The sequence below is a fragment of the Apodemus sylvaticus genome, chromosome 13 (genome assembly GCF_947179515.1).
Source record: "Apodemus sylvaticus chromosome 13, mApoSyl1.1, whole genome shotgun sequence".
In the NCBI taxonomy this organism is placed as follows: Eukaryota; Metazoa; Chordata; class Mammalia; order Rodentia; family Muridae; genus Apodemus; species Apodemus sylvaticus.
In genome coordinates, this window is record NC_067484.1 from 63,651,338 (window position 1) to 63,673,849 (window position 22,512).

The 22,512-nt window shown below is 38.4% G+C and overlaps 1 protein-coding gene across 2 annotated transcripts in view; it reads right to left on the reverse strand.

The window, feature by feature from the left end:
• Positions 1-681: 681 nt before the first annotated feature.
• Positions 682-22,512, reverse strand: part of Rbm27 (RNA binding motif protein 27) — a 60,750-nt gene continuing 38,919 nt past the window's right edge. For both annotated transcript variants that reach the window (XM_052155268.1, XM_052155269.1), the window contains 12 exons: positions 21,999-22,148; positions 19,627-19,771; positions 18,642-18,795; positions 17,128-17,424; positions 15,442-15,585; positions 13,523-13,642; positions 12,295-12,369; positions 12,015-12,179; positions 9,285-9,389; positions 8,992-9,180; positions 2,648-2,758; positions 682-1,506 (listed from right to left, as the gene is read on the reverse strand). In XM_052155268.1, the coding sequence (XP_052011228.1) occupies positions 1,423-1,506; positions 2,648-2,758; positions 8,992-9,180; positions 9,285-9,389; positions 12,015-12,179; positions 12,295-12,369; positions 13,523-13,642; positions 15,442-15,585; positions 17,128-17,424; positions 18,642-18,795; positions 19,627-19,771; positions 21,999-22,148 (1,739 nt within the window). In that variant the 3' untranslated portion in view covers positions 682-1,422. The remainder of the gene's footprint in view (positions 1,507-2,647; positions 2,759-8,991; positions 9,181-9,284; positions 9,390-12,014; positions 12,180-12,294; positions 12,370-13,522; positions 13,643-15,441; positions 15,586-17,127; positions 17,425-18,641; positions 18,796-19,626; positions 19,772-21,998; positions 22,149-22,512) is intronic.

Genomic DNA, 22,512 nt, shown 5'->3' on the forward strand with positions numbered 1-22,512 from the left:
TTAGTGATCACCAAGAACCTTCTGAAGCCAATAGGAAGTTCCAAATTTTCACACCACACATATTATAAAACAGATGTGTATCCTTGAAAAAGTGACATCCTATATACAACAATCATTTCATTTCCCCAGGGGTCAGTACAGTGTAGTGTTGCTCCTCTGCTTTTCCATCTAACATTCAGAACACAAGGACATAAATTTATACATATATTTTACTTAACAGACACTCTGAACAGTGTACAGTAAAAATGCACACGGTAAAGGAAACTACCTACTAAAGTGTGTGTATGTTCATGGACAACAAAATCTATAAAATTATGAAAATATAAGGTCATCTAATCAATGTCAAGTTAGAATCTCATTTATTACTAGCTTATCCAGACTCCTAGTCCCCACCTCAGCACCTCACCGTCATCATTACAACGTAGGAAAAGAACTTCGGATCCCATTAACCCTTTTGTGTAACTAGAACTATGCTGAAGCTTTAAAAGGGGAGGAAGCCAGTAACTCTGTGCCTAAAACTCTGACTTTATTTCCATCAAAGCATCACCTATTTATAAAGGTGCTGGTTTAAACCTTTTACTGATGACTGATTCTTGATTGCCCAACTGAATCACTATTTCAAAAAGTCAGGCTTATTAATCAAAAGGGATGAGAAAGATACAAGGGAATGAGCAAAAGGGCAAAAGGCAAAATAAAGTTTATTTAAAAAGGGGGGCGGGGAACAACTGAAGCGATGCTCAGCACGTATCAAAACACGGAAGGTGAGTGCCAAAGCCCCGAGCAGGTGTGAGGAGAGGCCGCAGTGGAGCCAGCCCTCGTGCTCTGCAGCTCCTGAGAACAGAGACGGTGGTTTTGCTGAAGCTTTGACACACATAAACTCTGAGAAAGACTGACTATAAAGTGGGCTCTTCCATGGTAAAAAAAAAAAAAAACAAAAACAAAAACAAAAAAAAATTAAATTTACTTTTCTTCCAAGACCATCCTTGAAAGGGAAAGGTATTTAAATTACAAGTATCTCCAGCTGTCTGACGACCCATCCATAATAGCTAAGAGTTAAGAGATTCCAGGCGATTTTGACATTTAATGAAATTTTTATCAGCAGATTTATAATCCAAAATAAAATTTCTGAACACCCTGTCTTTACATTGTAATCCAGCACCAAGAGCAGAAACAGATGGTGTGGAAGGTAAGGTTCTAGAGAACCCAGTCCCTCCTGTGGATCTTCTCAACTGTGTAAGTCACGGCCTTTGGTGATCTGATATCATAGACAATTATGAGATGTGTTTGAATAGCAACTTGCTGTCCTTAAACCTACTGTGTTGAAGAGAAAAAAATTTTTTGGCTCATTGACTTCTTTAAATAATTCTAAAAAGTTCTTCTTCTAAACAATATTTCTAAAAATTACACAACTGGCATCAAATTTCATCTTCGCCATGAACGAGACTCATATTCATCTTCATCTTCATCATCATCATCATGCAAAAACAAATCTGAGGTTTCTGTTTCCTAAAGAGAGAAGAATACACATCTACTTAGTTGTGCACAAATGCAGAGTAAAACAGCCACTTGATAAACTGACTAACAAGAAACCTAGGTCAGATTTACTCGTAATTTATTTTCAGGGCAAAACAAACAAACAAACAAACAAACAAACAAACCAATGAAGAAATGTGGAAAGGAACATAGCTACTAACAAACAACCCCAATCTCCACATTTAAACACTGTTTGTGCATTGATCAACCCAGATAAAACAAAGATGTTTGTTTCTTTGTAATGGGAACATTCAACATTATTAACACTGCAAACTGCCCTGATAGTGTGGCTACCTCCCTAAGGAGGACTAGAGACTATGCTTCGTGCCTGCCTGTGACTCTGTAACCCATTTCTCCTACCCACACCCCAGAGCACATGTTACAGATGGATATTACTATTTATCCTGCTTAAATTAAAAACATTATTGGAGATTTCCATTCCCATATCACCAAGAATATAAAGTGTTACGTGGAAGTCAGCCATGGTAGTACACGCCTGGAATCTTAGCACTTGGGAGGCAGAGGCAGGAGTTTTGTGAGTTTGAAGGCAGCTTGGGCCACAGGGTTAAACCCTATCTCAAAAAGCAAAGGAATAATAGTCAATGTGTATGTGTGTAAACATGTACTTATATATATGTACACTGTAAACTAAAAAAAAAAAATCAAAACTGACTTTATTCCGTTGACATCTCCCATGACACCAACATTCCATATCTTTTAGAAAAATCTAAAATTTGACACAGAAGAAATATCCACAAATAACATCAATGTGCTTTCTTCCTAATTTGGGAACATTCCTGCTTTTGTTATGTAAACTTGTCCATATAGTCAGAACAAACTCATTAACTAAAAAAACTTGATTCTTTTAAAAGCAAGATTATAGAGTCAGAAATAATTTACATTGTGGGGCTGAATATTCTCTTTAATAAACTAATCAGAAGAGAAAAATAAAAGGCAAATTTATTTCTCATATTTTAAGAGGTTATTACGTCTAGGGTGGTTTTAGCTAACCAACTATAAGAAAAGTGACACTAATCTATATGCATAGTACTTGACATAAAGAGAAACCAAGGCAGTGCTGTGTCTCAGATCTTATTTTAATAGTTGACTTTACCTCTTCTTTGACTTCTTCTTCCTCAGTCTCAGTAGATATAGACGGTACCTTGGGCTTGTGCCATGATATCTGTAGCCGACGGTCTTTGAATTTTGATGCTTGGTTTGTAGCCTAAAGTACATTTTAGAAGAACACATAAGTACGCGCTCATCTTTCCTAAGGATTTCTTCAAACAGTGCTACTTAAAAAGTGTAACGAGCTGGAGGGAAGCAATCTGTCAACCAGGGCCTTTTTCAGGTAAGGCACACCTATGTTTGGCCCTTATGTTTTATGGACATGACTGGTGCGTTACAGTCACTTTACTGAGCAAAGCAACATGAGGACTGCAAACACTTCCCTCAGTCAATGACTGACTCCTGACTTGATATTTACCTATCAAACCTTAAAATCGTATCACTTCTGAGATGTATCATCTCAATCATTGCATTCCATTTCTCATCTCATCTGATAACTTCCTATTTCCTTCCCATAGCTTTTTCTAGAGACAGGGCCTTCATACAGCCTAGGTTGACTCTGAACTCTCACCCCTCCTGCCTCAGTTTACCAAGCAGTAGGAGTACAGATGTGTACTACCATGCTCATTTTCTTTTCTCAAATGCTCAGAATTCCCTAGCTCATCAATGCATACACCAAATGCTAATGAGAGCTGGGCCTGATGTCTCACACCTATAATCCCAGCACCAAAACACTGAGACAGGATTATTCCAAGTTCATCCTGGCTATGCTGTGAGCTCCAAATACGTCTGAACTTCAGAATGAAACCTAGTCTTTAAAAGAAAAACCCAGAGGCCAGCCTGGTGTACAGACTGAGTTCCAGGACAGCCAGGACTACACAGAGAAACCCTGTCTTGAACCAACACCTCCCCCGCAAAAAAAAGAAAAGAAAAAGCCAGTTTCCCTCCCAATCATGGTAAAACCTGTTTCTTTCCCTAGCCCCCAACACCCAGTAGTTCTATGGGTTGAATCCAGGATCTTGTATATACTATCCAAGCGTCCACCACAGATTTACATCCCTAGCCCCTAAGTGTTTTCCCCAGTACAATTTTCTAAATACATCTCAGCAAAGTCAATGAGAAGACATCTCATTTACTTATTTATTTTGAAAATGAAATGAATCTAGGGTCTAATGCAAGCTAGGCAAGCACTGTATAAATAAACTAGGTACTTAAATGATGTACATGCATAAACTTTTAGGAAAACAAAGTTACATTCCTAACACAAAGTCTAAGACAGCCATCAAGATGGCTCTGAGAGTTAAAGCTCTCCCCACCAAAACTTGATGACCTGTTTGATTCCTGAGACTCACATCATAAAAGAACAAACTCCCACCAGGCGGTGGTCGCGCATGTCTTTAATCCCAGCACTTGAGAGGCAGAAGCAGCGATTTCTGAGTTCGAGGCCAGCCTGGTCTACAGAGTGAGTTCCAGGACAGCCAGGGCTATACAGAGAAACCCTGTCTCAAACAAACAAAAAAAGAACAAAAGAACCAACGCCCACAGGTAGTCTGCTGACATGGGTGTGAGGGTGTAAGCAGCACCCCTCCCACTCACCCAACAGGCATTTAAGATTCTAAGGTGTGTCTCAGGTGCGTGTTGTTTACTTCTATAGTTTCAGACTTTTTTCTTCAGTGAACATCATAAAAGACACTGCTCCATAATCAACAACTTTAACTTTTCTTCCTTTTAACAGAATCTGATCTTCAGCTCAGGAAGCAATTCAAGAGGTACTCACAGTAATTGTTTCTCTCAGAAAGGAATGATTCAGAAATGTGTGTGATACTTATCGCTAAGACATGAGAACATATTCCTGGATGTGAGTCAGGATGCGGGAGGTAAGGAAGCTTGTTGGGAAGACTATTGTATTTAAAAACTAGCATAAGAAATACACTCTCCTTTTTGCCTTTGGGAATTCTTGATAGAAGCTATGGTGTTTGTAGTTCCTGTAGACATTTGGTAGCATGAGGGAAAAAATGACTGTCAGCCAACACAGTAGGAAAATAGAAGGGAATACAGGAGGAGCTTATGTGTTCAAATAATCCTAAAGTCTCTCTAAAGATTCTTAAGTGAAAAGGAAATAGAGGTTGGGTGAGGTGGGTCAGCAGGTATAGATGCCTGCTGCCAAGTAAGACAACCTGAGTTCAGTCCTACATGGTAAAAGGAAAACCAACTTATGCAAGCCTTCCTCTGACCTCCACACATGCACAGTCGCATGTGCGTCCACTAACATCACATACACAAGACAGAAAAATGTAACTTTTTTAAGACAGAAAGAAGGTAAGAAGAGTCTGAGGGAACGGCTCAGTGATTACTTAAAGTGCTTGCTGTATAATCAATCAAGCATGGGGATCTGAGTTTGGATCCCAAGCAACTACATAAAAAGCTAGGTGCAGCAAGGAACATTCAGAGCCCCAGTGCTGGGGAGGAGGGCGAGGCCAGACAGCCAGTCTAGCTGCAACAGCAAGCTCCAAATTTCAAGGAGACACTGTTTCAAAAAGTAAAATGGACAGCAACAGAGAAAAAACAGTTAATGTCAACCTCTGGCTTCCACAGCCATATGTACACACACGTGTGTAAACATAGGAATCACACATAAACATATACCTCATATGCAAAATAAAAAGATAGTTTACATTTTTTGTTTGTTTTGCTTTGTTTTGTTTTTTGTTTTTCAAGACAGGGTTTCTCTGTGTAGCCCTGGCTGTCCTGGAACTCACTCTGTAGACCAGGCTGGCCTCGAACTCAGAAATCTGACTGCCTCTGCCTCCCAGAGTGCTGGAACTAAAGGTGCGCGCCACCACTGCCCAGCCCTGATTAGTTTACATTTTCAAAGTATGTTACAAGGAACAAGATGCATATATAGGCAAGTATATGCTATTTTAGTCAAGAAAAATGGGGGAAAGACCAAACAAGTGCCACCCTACAGCACCGATTACAACAAATAAACCATACTAACACAGTTAAAAGTCTTATGGTTAGAGCCAGGTATGGAGGTAGACACCTGGCATCCCAGATCTTGGGAGACGGAAATCTTTGAGTTTCAGGCCAGCCTAGTCTGCAGATTATATGTCAGGCCAGCCTGCCAGAGGCTGCCTCAAAACAATTTAGTGTCCATTACCTGAAAAATTCCTCAGTACAGTCCAAACATTCTCAACATTTAAGAGAACAATTTTCCTGACTGCAAGTAGCCAAATCTCTTCAAGCAGAGATGAGGACAGAGGGCCAAAGTGCCTGTCCTGTTTCTGTCTTTCAAACAAGACTCTATGACTTAAAATTACCAGCTTCAGGATTAGACTTCAAAATACTGAATGGGGATTTTTCAAAAAGCTCTGTAACTTGGTGGCACATCCTAGAATCCCAGCACTTGGGCGATATAGGCAAGAGGATCAATAAACCAAGGCCAGTCTTGGTGATATAGTAAATCTGACGACAGCTTGATTTATATAAGACTCCATCTCAAAAGAAAGACAAAACCAAGAGGGACCTGCTCAGAGGCTAATAAAGCAAGTGCTGCTCTAGATGACTCGAGTTCAGTCCCTAGCCCTCACAACCACCTGTAACTAAAAAAGTGCACTAGTTACTACATTTGTTCTTTATTAAATGATTATTGAAAGAAAAAAAAAAAAAGACCAGGCAGAGGCTTGAAATTAGATGCTGGGAAAGGGATTTTATGAATTTGAAATAAGCCTAAGCTATATATTGTGAGTTGTAGGCTACCTGAGCTATAGAGTGAAACCAATCTTAAAAATCAAACAAAGGCCGTGGCAGTGCTGTACACCCATAAGCTTAGCAATAGGAGGCAAGGAGACTAAGAGATCTAAGGAAGCCTTGGCCACAAAGTGGGCTTGAGAGGGTAGCCTGGACCACATGAGATAGTCTCAACAAACTACAAAGGCTACAATACAAGAAAAGTGTGAAAACAAATAGGAAAAGCAAATGAACAAAAGGGAAGGACGGGGAAGGGAGGGGTCTAGAAGAGGAAAGAAAAATTCAAACGGAAAAGAGAGAAAACATGACAGAGACCACTTGTAGGCTAAAAAAACCCTGTACTATTTTACAGTTTGACTCTTTATAGGACAAAGCTACCAACATTTAAAAAAGATTTTTTTCATGTATATGTGTGCATCTGTGATGTGGGTCTGTGAGTTTATGCCTTGAGACGACAGGCGCCTAGGTGGAGGCAGAAGCAGATCCTTTGGTGCTAGAGTTACAGGTCCCCCATCATGATTCTGAGATCTGCACTTGGGTCCTCTTCAAGAATATGCCTTTCAGATGGGTGAAGTGGTGTAAACTTTCAATATCAGCACTCAGGAGACCGAAGCAGACAGAGCTTTGTGAGTATGAGACTAGTCTGGTCTACAAGGTGAGTTCCGAGACAGCCAACACGTTTATAAAGAGATACTATGTCTCAAAAAGAACACACACAAAAAAGAATCCCAGCGCTGAGGAAGCAAAGGCAGGAAGATCCCTGTGAGTTTGAGGCCAGCCTGGACTACATAGTGAGTTTCAGAAGAACCTGTGCTATGTAGAGGGACCCTATCTCAACCCCCATCCCATCCATGCCCCCCAAAAAGAAAAAAAAAAAAAACAGGAAATGCTCTTAATTGCTGAGCCATCTCTCTAGGCCCAAAATCTGCCAATTTTTGATAACATACTATTAAGATATATGTACCTATATTGTAGATAAACTGGATCATATATACATATATTTTATATTACATACTATATGTTTAGTTCTTATATATCTGTATGTGTTCAGATGTATATTTGCTTGTGGAGAACTCAGGCTGACACTGGGGTCTTTCTTGATGTATTTTCTTATTTTTTTGAGCCAGGAGTTCTCTCTAAACCCTGAGTTCAACAACTGCCTACCTTAGTTGCCAGAAAGCCTTAGGGTTTGTCTCTGTTGCCCTAGCACTGACATTATAGATGCATGCTAGGGTTATTTAGATCCCTAGCTTTTGCATAGCTGATAGGGATCTAAATTCAGTTCTTCATGTTTTCAACCAACTGAGCCATCTGTATACATTTTTATGAGAGTGAAGCCTTTGTTCATTGAGATTTGCCTCACCACCTTTAACATAAAATATAGTAGAAATATTTTTCTTAAGATGTCAGGGGTGGGTGAGGGGTGGCAGTGAAATGGCTCAATAGATAAAGGTACTTGCTACCAGGTCAGATGGCCTGAGTTTGATCCCTGGGACACAGAGATAGAGTAGAAGAGAGAACCAAGTAACTGAAAGTTGTTTGATGAAAATGCATGCTATGGTACATGCACCCCTTCTGACCCCACATCAATACTGTAGATTGTAAAAGGTTGCCTGATTCTGGGTAAACCCGGTTCTCATGACTGCAGTACGTAATCATGACAGGCAGTTTAAGATTTGGTTTTGAATTGGAAGAAAAGATTTTCACTGAAACTGGTGAGGCTCAACCTATACAGTGGATGTCTAGGACGAACAAACCCCTTAGTTAAAAGCCCACCAACACCTAAAATCAGGTACATGTACACGCCTGTGAGCCAAGTGTTTGGAAGATGAAAGTAGGAGGATCAGAAATGCAAGGTTGGGACTGGAAAGATGGCTCTGTGGTTAAGAGCACTGACTGTTCTTTCAGAGGTCCTGAGTTCAATTCCCAGGAACCACATGGTGGCTCTCAACCATCTGTAATGGTATGTCTAAAGACATTGACAGTATACTCACATACAAAAAAAATAAATAAACCTTACAAACAAAACAAAACAAAACAAAAAACAGAAAAAGAAATGCAAGGTTGCCCTTGTTTATATGAAAGTCTGGAGCCAACCTGGGATACTTGAAACTCTGTCTAAAAATTTAAAGGAGAGTTTACTGTATACAACTTCACATGTTTTTCATACTTATATTACATGAACCCATTTATGAAACTCTAATTCAGGGCTATTTACCAAATGAATTCGTGAATGGCTGGAAAGAGAATAGACTGTAGCTGATCTTTATTTACATCTCTAATGACACTGTATACAGAATAAACATGCATACTACCTAATAATTTGAGTTTTGTCTCTATTCCAGATTACTTTAATTCTTTTACCTAGAAATACCTGGTAAACTATGAAATAACCCTAAGATCAAGTATGGCTTTGGAACACTGTGCCACTACAAACATGTTTATGTAAATTATTATGAAATGTTGCAGTAAAACCTACTTTCTGACCTTCAAAAGTAGATTAATAAGAACTTGATAAAAGTTATGTTTTAACAACTAACATTTCTAACCTAGAAATAATTTGATATTTATAGACTGTGGTAAACAAAGTGTTGAGTGCATTGTTTCTAAGAGTTAGTATGAGTTACATTAAAAACTTACTGAGAAATGCTGAAGCAACTCATCCTTTTCCTCCTCAATGAATCCTCCCACTGGGAGTGCTTTGGGGCGGTGGTCTACCACCATGTGATTCAGTGAGCCCCTCCCTCTTCCTCGACCCCGGCCTCTTCCTCGGCCTTGAGAGGATATGGTCTTTCCTCGCCCCACAGGTAAAATACCTAATCTTGCAGCCTAAATAATCACAAAATAAAAGGTAATACACAGTTAGATTAATCCTTTATAAGTACATAAAGAGAACATCTATTTTCTGAGATGTTATGCGAGTTAAATCTCACCTCCACTTGTAACTGACTGAGCTTTTTGCGTAATTCTGTTGTATCTTCTCCTGAAGAGAGCCTCTTGTGGAGGTCCAGCTCTGTGTCCAACAACTCCTTCTGGGCCTAGGAAAAACAAAGAGGAAGAGGAAGAGATTACTTAGCTTCTAATATCTCATTCAGAGCATTGTAGCTACACAATGACATGCTTCTCCTTTGCAAAATGCTCAAAGAGAATTAACGCTCACAGGCGTACTGTAAACACAGCCAACATAATGATTCTGCTGCAAAGGTAAGAGTTGATCAAGATACTTTTCACATAATAAAGTATCATAAATGACATGCAACTAATCAAATAAAAATTATATAGAAAGTATTTATTACCTTTACAAAAGACCAGTAGGGTGGTTTACACCTATAATTCCAGTAATCAGAGGTTAAAAGCAGGTCTGTCTCAAATTAGAGCCACTCCAAGTTACAGAGTGAAATCTTGTCTTTAAAACAATTAAATGAATTAATTAAATAAGCACAGTAGTATAAATAAAGAACAGCAGAGAATTAATTTCAGGCTGGTGCTCTATTATTGCACTCTTTCTTTGTATGAGACAAGTTATAGGTTTGAAGTAGCCATGGAAGACTTTTTCCCCTCACATGCTCTTTATTTTTCATTGGGTGTATATGTGCACATCTGGGTGGGGGTTTGCATAGTCTTTAAGGAGGTCAGAAGATGGTGTTGGACCCTGCTGAAGAGGTGGTTGGGAGCCACCTGATGCGAGTGCTGGGAAAAGATCAGTAATCATTCTTTGTGGCCCCCTGTAATTTGCAAAAGGCACAGGTGGCTGGGTATGGTGACAGAAACTATAATCCCATTTAAAATAGAAGGCTGAATTGAAAGGATTACTAAAGCCTACAATTTTGTGGCCAACCTGAGTAATATCCAAAGACCCTCTTTTATTACTAAAAGAGAGAAAGAAAGGAAGGGAGGGAAGAAAGGAGGGAGGGAAGGAGGGAAGAAGGGAGGGAGGGAGGGAGGAAGGGAGGGAGAGAGGAAGGAAATAGAGGGAAGAAGGGAGGGAGAGAAGGAAGGGAGGGAGGAAGGGAGGGAGGAAGAAAGAATTAAAAAAAACCTCCATATGCACTTGCTAGAACTAAAGAAAACAACATTAATATATCTGAATTGTATTTTAAAAGATTTTTTTTTTAGTTTTATTTGTGTGTTTTGTATGCCTATGTACGTGCCTTATGCTCAGAGAGGAAGAAGAGGGCATGACAAGTAATGAAATTACAGATGGTTGGGAACCATCATGTAAGTGCTGAGAACAAAACCTGGATCTTCCTGAAGAGTAGCTACTGCTCTTAACCATTGAGCGACCTTTCCAGCACCTGGACCTGGACCATTCAAAGCCTTCTTTTTCCCCTTACAGAAATGTATGTTACCCTCCCTGGCTTTTACACACTGGCCTGGAGCTCACTGCATAGCTGGGACTGGCTGTGAGCTTCTCCCTTCCTGCTTTTGCTCCCAGTACTGTACATGTGACGCTGTGCATCTGTATGCTCAGAGGATAACGCATGGGAATCCTTCCTCTCCTACAACCACATGGGTCCTGGGAAAAGAACTTAGATTCTTAGGCTGTGCAGTATACCGACTGAGTCATCTCAGCTGCCCAATAATTTATCCTTAAATTAATAAAAGTATAATTTCAAATATACCATATATGTTTATATATAAATATATATATAATAAGCTTACTCCCATTTCTTCAAGGGCTGAAAGTAACCTAAAAAAAAAATCCCAAATACGCATCTATCATACAATGAAATATTATACAAAGCAAGTGCTCTCCTGAGGTTAAAAAAAAAAAGGACAAACCAATAAAATTAGATATAACTGGATCAAGAATTTCTAATTCTTTTATTTAACATGTTACATCTATATTCTTCTCAAAATCAGTAAGTGTGTTTGATTAGTAAGAGATCATAGCATAGCTGAAATAGGAAATATTTCTTTCTTTTTTACATTTTATTAATTTTCAACACAGACAAGTAAAAATTCAATTTATATAAAGTTATATATGCTAGGGGTGTAGCTCAGAGTGAGCTTGCCGGGCACACACCAGACCCTACATAGTTCAGTTCCCAGCACGGAATAAACTGGGTGTGATGACATGTGTTAATGATATCAGCACTCTGGAGGGAGAAGGAGCAAAAGTACAAGGTTATCCTTGGCCATATAGAGTTTGAGACCAGCCTAGGATATATGACACTCTATCTCAAAAAAAATTTTTTTAATTATCCCACATTACAGTAGCACATGTCTGTACTGACAATACTCAACACTCAGCCTGAGGCAGAAGAATAACAAATTCAACGGCAGCCTAGGCTTTAGAATGAGACTGTTTGAAACCAACCACACAGATAAACAATACTTCCCCCAGACCAAAAAGACAACCACATCTTCCCTGAAAACTAAATCACTTTTAGGCCTTTACAAATATAAAAGGTAAACCAACAGATCATTAAGGCTTGTGTCTACTCACTGATACAGCAACTGTTTAAAATGTGTGTAGCCCTGGTTCTACCCCAGCACATCTGTCCATACAGGATTTTAGATATTTCTCAAACATTGTCTAAGTGCTCGCTGATCTCCCTCACCATTTACCAGCTACTGTAATGGCTGCCGATGGGTTGCACTGTAGTAAGCACATTATACATATTCTGTAAGGATGCTAGGGGAGAAATGCAACTAGATACCTCTGTTTTTGTCTTTACTTTGGATGGTGTGGAGACTGTAGAAGATGTTTTTAATTCATCTTTCAACTGTGAGATTTTCTCTCCCAATTCTTTTAAGGTCTTCATTATATTTGCTCTTTCTTCTGGTTTCATGTTTTTGTTTTTTTCTAGTTTAGAGATCAGCATCTACAAAATAATTATGAAAAACTCAGCCTATATTTAGCAAATTTAAGCCTTATAATTTTAACTTTGTAAATCAATTTTATACAACATTCCAGCATGCAAAGGATTTCTTGAGTACCTTCTGGCATTCTATCTGCTTTTCCAACATCTCTTGTTTCTTTTTCCTCATGTCTTGCTGTAGCTTCATTGCTTCCTGGATAAGGTAAACAAAGCCGGTAATGGATTAAAAAACAAAAAATCTAATGATACATTCCCAACTCATCTCTTCTTCTCTAAATTGGACTTTCCTCCCTAAATCAAAACAGATGGGTGTGGGATGCGGCTAGAACATGCCTCTAAGCCCAGGACTCAAACCACTGAAGCAAAAAGATCACGCTGGAGGTGAATTGGAGATCAGCCAGAGCTATACAAGGAGAACCTGTCTAAAAACAAACAAACAAACAAACAAACACCCCTAAAATCTGAAACCTTTAAATACATTTTCCCAACAATTCCATTAAGTTGTGTGATTTATTCATTGCATATTGAAAAAAAATTATTCACTGAATCTTTTTTAAAAAAGCAAACTATTTTGACTTTACAGTATAATAGGCCAAACCCTTATTTCTGAAGCTTCAAGTTTTAAAATGTGAGATACAGCTTATATTAGGAATGATCAAGATTCAAAAATTTTTGCCTGGAACATTTTGTTTCTACCCTCCTGGGAATTAAATCTCTCTAAGGAGACAGTACATATAAATATGTGTTTTTATTGAAAATCCCTATGTAAAACAGCTTAAATCTAAAATGATTTACAATGACTCATAAACATGTTATACGGATATGAAACATCTGACTTTAAATACCCTGTGCTGGTGGTGTGGCTCAGTGGTAAAATACATATCCCACATGTGCCAGGTCCTGGGGCTCCATCCTAGCATCATCCCACCTACCCCAAGAAGAAAGGAAAATTGTCTGCTTTTCTTCCTTGAATGAAAAGAAAAATGTGGTGGTGTATACCATTGATCCCAGAGGCCAGCCCGATTTACATAAACAGAGAAACACTGTCTTGAACCTGGCCCTACCCTAAAAGAAATATATAAAAAATATCTATGGTTATAGTTCAGTGATAGTGTACTTAAGGCCCTCGGCTTAACACTCAGAACCAAAAGCTATCTATTAAATGTACTTAATGTGGCTACTGAAGGTAACTGTGAAGCATGTTTTGGAGTTGTTTATCATCATTTTTAAATGTATTGCATGGAAGAGAATGCATGGCCTATTGGATAGCTCTACAGCAACAGGAATGTAAAGGTGTTAGCATAGGTGCTAAAGAACTTAACAGGCAGAAGAAAGGAAACTGTTACCTGTTTCTTCTTAAGAACTTCTTGAACATCATGTGATTTAGTCCCTGAACAAAGTTTTGAAGGTGTCTTTAAGTTTGAGGAGCTGTAAATTGTTTTTGTATGGCCTGGAGTAGAAAATACCTAAAAAAAAGAAAGAAAATACCAAAACCAAAACCAAAAAGCACGTAAATATGGTTAAATTAAATCTTAAAAATGTTTAAAATCATTTTAGAATAACTGCTTCTACTAGAGACAGAAGGTTGTTTGGGGGCAGAGTGGGTGGGTGGGAGGGTTGAGACAGGGTTTCTGTGTAATCTTAGCTGTCCTGGAACTCGATTTGTAGATCAGCTGGCCTTGAACTCAGAGAGATCTACCTGCCTCTGACTCCCGAGTGATGGTACTAAAGACATATAATACCAAACCCATCTAAATTTTTTTCTTTTATTCAAGGAAGAAAAGCAGATTTCTTTCTCTTCTTCAGGTGAGTGGGATGATGCTTGAGATGTAACCCAGGGCCTGGCACTTGTTGGATAGGTTTTGCTCAGTTTACTATGACCTAAAACCCACTTTATGGTACATATAGAAAAGTACCTTTCCTTTGTAAAGTTAAATACATTTTACTGGATAGATAGATAGACTACATTTTAGTGTATCAGTAGTTCCTGACAGGCATTTGGGGCTTTTCAAAATTACTAAGAGCTTATAATTAGTTGTAACTTATACATATGCATTTAAGTCTCAAGCCCACTTGGAATTTATCCTGGCTTATGATGTAATTTTTAAAAAATTATAATTTTATCTTTGTCATGGCTACCTACTTACACTAATATCAAAAACATTATTTATAGCCAAGCTGTGGTGGCGCACGCCTGTAATCCCAGCACTCTGGGAGGCAGAGGCAGGCAGATTTCTGAGTTTGAATCCAGCCTGGTCTACAGAGTGAGTTCCAGGACAGCCAGGCTATACAGAGAAACCCTGTCTCGAAAAAAAACCAAATCCAAAAAGCCAAAAAAACAAAACAAAACAAAACAAAACAAAAAACATTATTTTTGATCTGATACTAGTTAGTTGATATAATAAATTCCTTTTGCATTGGAGTCTACTTTCTGTTCTGTTTCACTGGTCTGTTAAATCATGTGCCACCATTAAATTGTCTTAGACAGAGACCTTACAGTATTTTTTTTGGACTGTCCCGTATCACTGTTTTTTTCCAAGTCCCTCTAGCTTTGTGTACTGGTACCTACACATGCTGCATAGATATATTCCTAAAAGCAAGAGACATTTCAGCACTTGGCTTTATGACAGAATTACTTTCATGGCTTTATTAAGATTTTAATTTTAATTACTTATTTTTAATTAGATGTGAATGCATCTATGTCTGTGCAAGAGCATGCGCTCACTGTCCACAGAGGCCAAAAGAGGGAATCTGGTCCCTGGGAGTTGAGGTGATATTATAGGCAACTGTCAGCTGCCAGGTGTGGGTGCTGGGAACCAAACTCAGGTTACCTTTAAGATCCATCTCCCTAGCCTTACTAGATTCTTAATTAAATCTAAAAGGGGAAATGAGAGTCAGATGTGGTGGTACATGTCTTTAATAACTGCACTCAAGAGGCTGAAGCAGCAGGATCATGAGCAGAAGCCAGCCTGGGCTATGTAGTCAGACCTCATCTCAAAAACCCAGGGCGGGAGGGTATGGACTAGTAAGGACATCTACCTATTGATAGACTGCTAAAAACTAAAATTCTCTTGATTCTTAGATAGCTCTAAATAAAAGAAAATTAAACAGTTAATTTCTAACTGAATTATGGAAAGTAGGGAAGTACACTTAGGTCAAATATCATGATTGCCCTGTTGAGAAAGAGATTATAAATCTTAATGATAATGAATTTTTGTGCCATATTTAATGGCTTAAATAAACATGGAAGACACAGAAGGCATACCGGGCAATCCTCCCCAGAAGAACCACCAGTCTGATTTAGCAAGTGAGACGTGTCGCTCTGGTTAGTACTTGCATGTCCAAGACGGTGTTTAACGGGAACTTTGTTAAGAACGTAGGCACCAGAGGTCTGCGGTTTGCCCATCATCTACAAATACAAAATAAATATCTATGTGATATAAGTTTAAAAAAACACACAAGAATAATACAAATTTAAGATAGAGGTTAAAGTTGAAAAGAAGAAGTGTTAATACCTGTAAAATTGTATTTTCAAGCACTAGGAATATATAGATGGTTGTATTATCCAGATTGTTCTGGATGCTAATACACGTCATAACACAGCTCAGAGGAGCTCAGTAGTACAGCCTGCACTAAGTGTGAACAAGACCCTGGTTCAATCCTTAGCCTCAAAAATACATGTTTCACAGTAAAACACACACACACACACAATTTCATATAGCTTTTAAATTTTTTCTTTAGTATACAATGTTTTGAAGATAGGATTTTAAACTTAGTATAAACTGCAGTGAAATAAGAAGACAATCTTAGGCTACATGCTTTTATCATTCATCCAACATCGAGGACAAGTATTCACATTTAGGTCCAAATATGAAACAGAACACCAACAAAAATGTATGACTTAAGATAGTAATGAATAGGAATGATTAATAGAACTGAGATGACATACATGTATATTTTTCAGTGTTTTGAGATAGGAATTTGCTATGTAGCACAGGCTAGCCTCAAACAGATTTCTGCCTCAGTGCTGATGGCTTGTTTTTATTTTTTCACCAGATCATATTTACCCTAAAGATGGTAGCATCTAGATGGAAATTATTGTTGTTGTCAATATCTGGATAGTTTTAATGCACAGTGGCTAGCTCTTTCCTTCATTTACTTTTTCATTGGAATGTTCTAAGAAATATGTATATACCAGGCATTATTTATTGTTTTAAGCACCAAGGAAAAAAATATACAAGAATCAAAATCCTCATTCTTATCCAGACATGATGATGCAACTAACTGTATGTCCGGTGCTTCTGAGGCATGGAGAGATGATCCTATTAAGACCAACCTTAAGCTACAAACTGAAAATTCCTTCAAAAACACAAAACAGAATCTTAATTCCTTGGAGGTTCTATTTCAGTTTTTAAAGGAGTAAAATTGTTTGCAAAAAAATGGCAGGGTAGATACGAAGGTGATTAATTCTAATATAAAGCAAAGTAAGGAATTTAGAGGTTAGACAGTACATGTGCCTCACTGCAGATAATTCTTAAATACTCAGATTTTGAAAGCCAATTATCTAGAGACTGTCTGTACTATGCGTGAAGCTAAGCAGGTTAGACCTAGGTGAGTCACCCTGTTTTAGAGCAGCTCTCTCAGCTTTACGGCACCACAAAGCTTTTTGAAGCAGATTCCCTGGGCCTTTTCCACAAAAAATGATTCAGAAGATGGGGTGGGGGGTGTAAAGTGAAGTTTGAGAACTAGGGCTTTGGTGCCCACAGTTACATAAAAGCTACACAGGCAAGGAAGCCACCTATGATCAAGAACCTAGAGGATCCTTAAGATAAGCTGGCTAGCTACATTGGCAGAACTGGCAATCAGTGAGTCCCTGCCTCAGTAGAAGGGGTCAAGGACGTAAGTTGGAAAATACTGAGAGACGAGACTAGAGTTTTAGTAACGTGATTACCTTTTGGATACCTCCATGGACTGATGAGGGGGAAGACTGGGTTACCATGACCTGCTGCGGATGAAGATGCTGTGGTAGGCTATGGTGCTGCTGTGAAAGGTGACTCAGGGTGTGCTGCTGCTGCAGGAGAATCTGTGCTGGGGACTGGAGTGCTGGTTGCTCATTGTTCTCTCTATGCCACAGGACTCGAATGAACCGATTGTTCAAAACTGCTTCTGTGCTAGAAATGGCTTTCCTGGCCTCTTCATTGGTAAGGTATTGGATGAGTGCTGCTTCCGGATCACCCTTAAAAGCAACCTTTAAAGAAAATAAAGGCAACAACTTACACTACATATGAACTAAATTATGTGCCTCCAAATTTTTATGTTGAAATTCTAGCCCTCAATGGAGAACAGGATTAGAGAAATATTCAGGTTACATGGGGTACTAAAATTGTGCCCTTAACATTTTTAGGTAAGATGGCCTTATAAGAGGATAAAGGGGGTCTCCACATACCCCTCTTTTTCCCCCTCTGCCATATGAAGACAGTGAAAAACCAGGTGTCTTCAAGCTAAGAAGGCATCCCCCTAAAACAGCTTATCAAGTAGCATGGATCCCTTTGGAGCTGGAGTTACGTGCAGCTGTGACCTACCCAAGGTAGATGCTGGGACCCTACCTCAAGTCCTCTGGAAAAGCAGTTTAGCTCTTAATTGCCAAACTGTCTCTTTTACAACAGAATAAATTCCAACTGTTTGTTTATTCAGCTTAGGTATTCAATATGAGTGCCTGAGAGAACTGTTCTACCCATGGACCTACTAAGCCGTCCAGTTCTTTATTCTAAATGCCATAAAGAATAATGACAGAAAACATGTAAGAGAAAAGGACACGAATTTAACTAACATGCAAATACAATCAATTAAATCCTTACTTCTATTACACATTCATAAACTGAAACTTCTAACAAGTAGACATCAAAAGATTGTCACTACAATTGACTTGATGTTGAATACAATAGCAAAACTCTCAGTTTCTTAGATAACATTCATATACACAGGAAAAGGCCATTTGTTCAGACAAAGACCTATGAAAGCCAACAACAAAAATAAGAAGGACTCGCTGGGCGGTGGTGGCGCACGCCTGTAATCCCAGCACTTTGGGAGGCAGAGGCAGGTGGATTCCTGAGTTCCAGGCCAGCCTGGTCTACAGAGTGAGTTCCAGGACAGCCAGGGCTACACAGAGAAACCCTGTCTCGGAAAAAAAACAAATCCAAAAAAACAAACCAAACCAAACCAAACAAAACAAGAACTAGCCCAGTGTTTTCAGGTAAAGATTACAGAAAAGAATCAAATGAATTCTCAAGAACAAATTCAACTAAATAATTCCATGATACACACGTGCACATTCAAATATATAATAGAGTTTACAACTCTTTGCTGATTTGGAATTACCACTTCCTCTAATCAAGGTGAACTACTAGGAATACTTTCCAAAACTCACAGCACACATGTGTTCTGTCGCTGATTTAATTGAATTACCTGGATATTAACTATGGTTCCAAATTTGCTGAAGTGTTCATTGAGCTTGGTAATGTTGTTCAGTTCCTGGGGGATTTTCTTCACCTCTAACTTGGTGTTTGTGTACTGATTCTTCCTCAGGAAGCCGGGCTTACTTTGATTGTTGTTCCCTTGTCTGAAACAATTGATGAATCTTAGTTAATCCTCCCATCCTATGACTAGCCAAGAGATGCTATCTTCAGCAACGAAGGCAAAGTTTAGGTACTCTAATTCAAAAATTACACAACTTTAACATAACCCTCATTACAATATAACAGAGGGAGAGGAAAACAGAATGAAGTATTTCAAAGAGAACCAATCCAACTGATACTAAAAATATGTTAGAGCCACACAGGTGCCAGGTTACCTTTAAAACAGAATGCAGGCTGTGGTGGCGCACGCCTTTAATCCCAGCACTCTGGGAGGCAGAGGCAGGCCGATTTCTAAGTTCGAGGCCAGTCTGGTCTACATAGTGACTTCCAGGACACCCAGGGCTACACAGAGAAATCCTGTCTAGAAAAAAACAAATAAACAAAAAACAAAACGAAACAAAAAATAGTAGCATTTTTAACCATATATTTTTAATTTTTAAGCATGTATTTTTTAACTTCTGTAAAGGTGGTCACTTCTGATATGTCAATGATGTTTAATATTGGGTGAGGAATAGGTACAATTTACACATATCATGAATATCTTGTTAACTTTTTAATTCCTAGGATAAAGACACCTCTTGGAACCCTAACTCTGAGAAACATACTTTGAAAAATCACTAATTAACAATTTGTTTGCTTGTTCTTCTAAACAGGTTTTCTCTCTAAGAGCCCTAGCTATCCTTGATTTATAGACCAGGCTGACTTCAAACTCACAGAACACTAGAATTAAAGGTATGCACCACCACACCTAGCAAAAACAAAGTGAAACAGTACAAGCATCAATTGCACATTTCTAATAAACAAAACCATCTTACTTTCCCAGCCAAGGCTTCTTTGTAAGTGGCCCTTCCAAACCACTAATAGCTCTCTTTCGGCTCTCTGGTTCCAGGACCACTCTGGTGATGTTGCTATTAATTGAAACGGGAACTGGTGGTTCAGTCTGGATGACAATGTTAGCAGCTGTCGGAAACAAAAATTCCCATTAATGAATTCTGAGGAAACATCAAATGATCAAAATATTTAATCTAAAGCTGAAAGCTCCTATGCACAGCATTCACCTACCATTTTTCATTTTTGTTTTGTTTAAAGGCAGATCACTCACCTCAGTTTGCCAAAGGCTGGGATTAGAGGCATGCATAATTATGTCTAGTTTACCACTTCCTTCTTAGAAGTTCCTATCAGCAAGAAAAGCCACAAATGCCTCTGTTCTTTACATTCAAAAAAATTAAAATGCAAGCTTAAAACCTAATTCAATGTGACAGTTAACTCAAGCAGACCATTAATGAATGCAAAAAAGTTATTGGAGAAAATTGTCTGAAGAGGAAGACATTTACTATCTATCTATCTATCTATCTATCTATCTATCTATCTACCTAGCTACAAAGTTTACTTACTTTTACAATTTAAATATATAGTAATTACTGTTTTCAACAAGGGATCAAACAGTACAACTAGGATTATTATCTGCCTCTGGTCATAGTCCAACAAAATGTTCACCACATAAAGATTTTCTTTTCTTCTTTTTTTTCCTCTGTGGAGCCCTGGCTGTCCTAGAACTTACTGTGTAGACCAGGCTGGCCTTGAACTAAGAGATCTACCTTCTGCTGCCTGAGTGCTGGAATTAAATGTATGTACCACCACCACCCAACTAATGATTTTCTTATATGCAATATTACTACATTATTTTGTTTTCCTTTTTTTTTCTTCTCTTTTGAGATCTGGTGTCACTCTGTAGCCCAGGGCTAGCCTGGAACTCATGCAATCTTCTGCCTCAGTCTCCTGAGCACTGACTGGAATTATAGTGAGACACCATACCCAACTTTGTGTTTATATAGGATCATACTTTAATGTATTTGCAAGGAGGAAAATGAAATCACATTAAAGGTATATGCTTGCCGGGCAGTGGTGGCGCATGCTTTTAATCCCAGCACTTGGGAGGCAGAGGCAGGCTGATTTCTGAGTTCGATGCCTGGTCTACAGAGTGAGTTCCAGGACTGCCAGGACTACACAGAGAAACCCTGTCTCAAAAACAAAACAAAACAAAAAAGCCAAACCAAAACAAAAAGGTATATGCTTGTTTTTTTTATCTTGGCTTGATTTTTGGGGGCCTGGGAGGCAACTTAAGACAAGATCTGACTATGTAGTCCTGGCTGGCCTGTAACTTACTATGTAAACTAAGCTAGCCTCAAACTCACAGAGATCTGTCTCCGGAGTGTTGGAATTAAAGGCATGTTTAATGGTGGTTAGAGCCAACACAACTGTCATGGCTTGATTTTTTTTTCCTTTCTCCTTCCTTTCTTTTCTTTCCCTTTCTTTTCTTTCTTTCTTCCTTTTCTTTGTTTCTTTCTTTTTTCCTCTTTCTTTTCATGTTTTCAAAACTTTGAAATAAAAAATTTTGAAATAGATCCTAATAAATGCCATTTTTATTGATTTTTGCTTGTTTGTTTTTTCTGTTTTTGACAGGGTGTCATGTGACCCAGGCTAGCTTTGAATCTGCTATATAAAGATAATCTTCAATCCCTGATCTTTCTGTCTCCACACAGATAAAAAATTGCCACTGAGCCTGGGTATATATATATATAGCTGTAATCTGAAGGAGTAAATTGATAAAAATGCTAATTTACTTGCAGTGCTTAGGCTTGAGGCTACAGCTCTCAAAATGCAGAATATACCTTTGATCAGTTCTTTAAGGGGAAGGGACCAATCATTTCACCTTGTATCTGAACTTTAACACTGTGCCCAGCATACAACTAAAATAGTCTGAAGACCTACCAAAAAACAAAAAAACAATTGAAAATATTATTTTCTGTACCTAAAATAAATATATTCTAACTATATCATTAAAATAAAAGGCCAGGTGGTGGTGGCACACGCCTTTAATCCTAGCACTTGGGAGGCAGAGGCAAGCGGATTTCTGAGTTTGAGGCCAACCTGGTCTACAGAGTTCCAGGACAGCCAGGGCTATACAGAGAAACCCTGTCTCAAAAAAACAAAAAATAAAAAAATAAAAAATAAAATAAAATAAAATTTAGAAGCAAAGTTATTAAAAGACTTTTGAGATGATCACATAGTATCTTTCAAAAGTTTAAGTAGTCTGATTTCCTCAAGAGAGATCAGAAACACAAAAGTAATGACCATAATATTAAACTATTGCATAACAATTATTATCAGAAAAAAACATTCTCACCTCTTGGATTTGCATCCATATCTCCAGATGTGAGGCCAATCAAGTTGGGACGCTGTGTCTGTGCTCTTGAAAAGAACTGTCTGTACTGTGATCTACCAGAACTGGTGATACTAGGTGCTTCAGGATTATAACCATCTGGTTCATACGTATCTGAAAAACAAAACAAATAAAAAACCCCAACATTTAGAAAATCAGAATGTTCAAACTATTTTCTCATTATTATAAATAAAGAGCTGTTCAAGTTATGTGTTCTTCAAAAAACATAATTTCATCAATGCATCCATACTTCTCTGTGAGTCGTCAGACACTCCTTTAGGAGTGAAAACAGTGCTGCTGTCAGGAACATAGAAACATTCCAATCCAAGCACTGATACTTCCCAACCCACTCAGTCTTGTTTACCCCTGTATATATTAACCACTTACTTCAATCTTCAATAACCATATATATTTTTATCACCATTTTTTACGTACATGAACAAGTTTATTCAAAGACTGTTGAGTTTTGTGTCTCATC